Here is a 5,256-nt window from a genome sequence, read left to right as displayed (position 1 = left end):
GGGCTTCACTAGGGGCCTCACTTGGGACCTCACTAGGGGCCTCACTAGGAGCTTCACTAGGAGCTTCAGTAGGGGCCTCAATAGGGACCTCACTAGGAGCCTCACTAGGGACCTCACTAGGGGCCTTACTATGAGATTCACTAGGGACCTCACCAGGGCTTCACTAGGGACCTTAATAGGAGCTTCACTGGGGACCTCACTAGGGGCATTACTAGGGACCTCACTAGGAGCTTCACTAGGGACCTTACTAGGAGCCTCACTAGGGGCCTTACTAGGAGATTCACTAGGGACCTCACCAGGGCTTCACTAGGGACCTTAATAGGAGCTTCACTGGGGACCTGACTAGGGGCATTACTAGGGACCTCACTAGGAGCTTCACTAGGGACCGTACTAGGAGATTCACTAGGGACCTCACTAGGGTTTCACTAGGGGCCTCACTAGGAGCTTCACTAGGGCTTCACTAGGAGCTTCACTAGGGCTTCCCTAGGGCTTCACTAGGGGCCTCACTAGGGCTTCACTAGGAGCCTCACTAGGAGCTTCAGTAGGGCTTCACTAGGAGCTTCACTAGGGCTTCACTAGGAGCTTCACTAGGGCTTCCCTAGGGCTTCACTAGGGGCCTCACTAGTGGACTCACTAGGGCTTCACTAGGGGCCTCACTTGGGACCTCACTAGGGGCCTCACTAGGAGCTTCACTAGGGCTTCACTAGGGACCTCACTAGGAGCTTCACTAGGGCTTCACTGGGGCTTCACTGGGAGCTTCACTAGGGCTTCACTGGGGCTTCACTAGGGCTTCACTAGGGGCCTCACTAGGGCTTCACTAGGAGCCTCACTAGGAGCTTCAGTAGGGCTTCACTAGGATTTTCACTAGGGTTTCACTAGGAGCTTCACTAGGGCTTCCCTAGGGCTTCACTAGGGGCCTCACTAGTGGACTCACTAGGGCTTCACTAGGGGCCTCACTTGGGACCTCACTAGGGGCCTCACTAGGAGCTTCACTAGGGCTTCACTAGGGACCTCACTAGGAGCTTCACTAGGGCTTCACTGGGGCTTCACTGGGAGCTTCACTAGGGCTTCACTGGGGCTTCACTAGGGCTTCCCTAGGGGCCTCACCAGGGCTTCACTGGGAGCTTCACTAGGGCTTCCCTAGGGCTTCACTAGGGGCCTCACTAGGGACCTCACCAGGGCTTCACTAGGGGCCTCACCAGGGCTTCACTAGGGGCCTCACTAGGGGCCTCACTAGGGGCTTCACTAGGGGCTTCACTGGGGGCCTCACTAGGGGACTCACTAGGGACCTCACTAGAGGCCTGACTAGGGGCCTCACTAGGGGACTCACTAGGGGACTCACTAGGTGAGTAACTATGGGCTTCACTAGGGGCTTCACTAGGGGACTCACTAGGGGACTCACTAGGGGACTCACTAGGGGACTTACTATGGGCTTCACTAGGGGACTCACTAGGGGACTCACTAGAGGACTCACTAGGGGACTCACTAGGGGACTCACTAGGGGACTCACTAGGGGTCTTACTAGGGGCTTTACTAGGGGACTCACTAGGGGACTCACTAGGTGAGTAACTATGGGCTTCACTAGGGGACTCACTAGGGGACTCACTAGGTGAGTAACTATGGGCTTCACTAGGGGACTCACTAGGGGACTCACTAGGTGAGTAACTATGGGCTTCACTAGGGGCTTCACTAGGGGACTCACTAGGGGACTCACCAGGGGACTCACTAGGGGACTTACTATGGGCTTCACTAGGGGACTCACTAGGGGACTCACTAGAGGACTCACTAGGGGACTCACTAGGGGACTCACTAGGGGACTCACTAGGGGTCTTACTAGGGGCTTTACTAGGGGACTCACTAGGGGACTCACTAGGTGAGTAACTATGGGCTTCACTAGGGGACTCACTAGGGGACTCACTAGGGGACTCACTAGGGGTCTTACTAGGTGCTTTACTAGGGGACTCACTAGGGGACTCACTAGGTGAGTAACTATGGGCTTCACTAGGGGACTCACTAGGGGACTCACTAGGGGACTCACTAGGGGTCTTACTAGGGGCTTTACTAGGGGCCCTATACATGTATATGGGAAGCATCCCAAATGCCACCCTACTATTCCCTCCCTATGTAGGGCGCTACTTTTGATCAGGATAGGCAGCCATTTGGGACGTGGTCATGTCTTCATACAGGAATCTGTTTCTTATCAGAACATGCTCTCTGCTATTAAATCAATTTCAATACAAATTCAGTGATCAAACTATACAAAAGGTTCATAACACTTAGTTTTGTAAGACCTAACTAGACACAGAGGGGATTGTATTTAAATCAAAAGTTGAGGTCAAATCGAAGTTTTCCTAATTGATTTGAACAGAATTGCAAATCAAGAAACACACAGCCACCATTCGCTAGTGAGCCAGTAGAATATTAAAAGGTATATGTGATTGGTCGGCTTTGAAGTTTTCCCTTCCTGGATCCCTGGGTACTTGCTGTCTGTCTGGGTAATTTGACAAAGACCCTTAAAATTAGACATAGGCTCAACCACTGTCTGTCCCCACTTTAATGAGCGCTATGTCCCCTGTCTGTCTGAATACATTCATTAACGGTATTCTGTCTTTCTTGTGTTCCTTCTAAAATGACTCCAAAGTCCCTTGTAGATAAAAACTGTGTTTCCATTTTTCCTAGTCCAGTGTGTTTGGGGCTCCAGATACCTGCAGGTAGAACCACATTCTGTTTTGCACTGTGCTGAACTGAACTATTGTAACGGCTGTCCTCGCTGACAGAAGGAGAGGACCAAAACGCAGAGTGGTTAGTGTTCATTATTTAATGAAAGTCAACAAAACACTTCAAAATACAAAACAACCAACAAACGTGACAAAACCGAAACAGTCCTGTGTGGCACAAACACTGACACAGGAACACACACCCACAAAACATACGTGAAACCCTGGCTGCCTTAGTATGATTCTCAATCAGGGACAACGATTGACAGCTGCCTCTGATTGAGAATCATACCAGGCCGAACACAAAACCCCAACATAGAAAATCACACATAGACAGCCCACCCCAACTCACGCCCTGACCAACTAAATAAATACAAGAAAAAGGAAAAACAGGTCAGGAACGTGACAACTATGGAGCAGACCTGGGTTCAATTAGTATTTTAAATCTTTGCTCTAGCCTGCCTGGAGTGCCAGATAGGTGGGGTTTACAGTGTTGCAAACTATTCTATTCGTCCATTAAGCCACGCAAACTCAATCAAGCACAGATCAAGTATTTGAAATGATTTCAAATAGTATTTGAACCCAGGCTTCGGACGGCGTGAGAAAAGAAGAATGCCTTGCAGTGGAATAGCGTTCATACCAGCAGAAGCTATATATACACATCAGAATGCACGGCCAAGGGGGGTTCCGTTCCACCCCAGCTGTTACCCTCTCTGTCCGCTGTACAGGATGAGAATGACGTCAGCTATACCCTAGGTAGAGGTTCCCCTTAGGTACAGCGACCATATGAATCAAGCGTCTCAGAGTAGGAGTGCTGATCTAGGATCAGTTTAGCCTTTTAGATGACAATAATTTAGTTTATATGGACAAGGGGGACTTGATCCTAGATCAGCACTCAATGCCCATTCCCAAATCTACCCCTTGTCACTAGGATGGGGTCTGAAACCTGTGGCCCGGGGCCATTTTCGTCCCGCCACCTGATTTATTGCGGTCCCACTGGTGGTGTCAAAACTAGCCTCTCTCTCTCTCTCAGAGTATTTGAATATATTTGATGGTAAGGAAATATAAATATTTTAGGGAGCCAAGAAGAGATGGTAGCAGGCAGAAAGAATCTGTGGCAAAATGAATGGTTCAAAATCACTCAATGTCTCAAACACTCAAACAGAGTTGTGTTTTTCCTTCCAACTAATCTTGAAAAGTGTCTGAATGAAAAACGTATTGATTTGTGCCTTCCAGCCCCCTCCCCCCTCTCTCTCTCTCTCGCTCTCTTTCTCTCTCTCTTCCCCCGCTCTCTCTCTCTCCTCTCACAAGTCAATTTAACACTGACTGCCTTGGCACTATCTATTCCCCTGTGTGAGTACTGAGGCGTGACAACACTCATTCGCTCTTTTTCTGAAAAAGAAATCCCCAGAGATTTATTAAAAATACCACAGACTGCCTGAATCAGTTTTGGTTTGCAGAGAGGAGAGGGGGCATCTAGGCGAGGCGTGGACCACACACACACACACACACACACACACACACACACACACACACACACACACACACACACACACACACACACACACACACACACACACACACACACACACACACACACACACACACACACACACACACTCACTCACACACACACACACACACACTGCTTGTCGGGTGTAGAGAAACGCATAGCTAATAACACAGGCAGACAAGTTCTCTCCAGGGCGCTCATCTGTCTCTCTCTCTCAGACGGAGGAGCGCAGAATGGAGAGAGAGAGAGATGGAGGGAGGAGAGGGATAGAAGAGGGCAGGAGGGAGTGCAGAATGGAGAGAGAGAGAGATGATGGAGGGAGGAGAGGGGGAGAAGAGGGCACAAGCCACAAGATGTTCTGTGAAATGTACATTTCTCAGTCTATGGTTCCTGTTCCACCGTAGGGCGATCTCTCTCCCTGCACGGTGAAATTACAAATGGTGGCCGCCGGATTAAAAACTACAACACAAAAGAGAGAGACAGCCAACAGGTTGTGTAATACTTGTCATTCAGAGAACAGCCATGTTAGAAAGGTCTTGTGCAATCTGGTATCCTTGGGACGTCCCTACCCCATTGAAGTTGACATTTAAAATGGTTAAGGTAAAGGTTAAGAGTAGGTTTAGGGTTTGGTTACGGTTAAGGTTAGGGTAAGGGTAGGGGTTAGGGGTTAGGGTTTAGGGTTTGGTTAAGGTTAGGGTAAAGGTAGGGGTTAGGGTTTAGGGTAGGGGTTACGGTTAAGGTTAGGGTAAGGGTAGGGGTTAGGGGTTAGGGGTTAGGGGTTAGGGGTTAGGGGTTAGGGGTTAGGGGTTAGGGGTTAGGGGTTAGGGTTTAGGGTTTGGTTAAGGTTAGGGTTAGGGTTTAGGGTAGGGACATCACCAGTGATCCCTGATAGCACTGACCATGTAAGAAAGGCCTTGGGTTCGTCAGTTGTCCCTTTGATGTTTTTAACCATAGATTTCCACTATGTGCAACAAAGGTGCCTAGGCTTTAGGTCAGCAGACAAACACAGTCTCGTAGCACACAGAG

General features: G+C 49.5%; 1 protein-coding gene across 1 annotated transcript; it reads right to left on the bottom strand.

The window, feature by feature from the left end:
- Positions 1–1,172: 1,172 nt before the first annotated feature.
- Positions 1,173–2,078, bottom strand: LOC139541489 (fap1 adhesin-like). Its single transcript, XM_071346180.1, has one exon. The coding sequence runs from the start codon at positions 2,076–2,078 to the stop codon at positions 1,173–1,175; it is 906 nt and encodes a 301-aa protein (XP_071202281.1).
- Positions 2,079–5,256: the final 3,178 nt, after the last annotated feature.

Source organism: Salvelinus alpinus, chromosome 2, assembly GCF_045679555.1.
Source record: "Salvelinus alpinus chromosome 2, SLU_Salpinus.1, whole genome shotgun sequence".
Classification (NCBI taxonomy): domain Eukaryota; kingdom Metazoa; phylum Chordata; class Actinopteri; order Salmoniformes; family Salmonidae; genus Salvelinus; species Salvelinus alpinus.
This window is presented reverse-complemented; position numbering and strand designations above follow the sequence as displayed.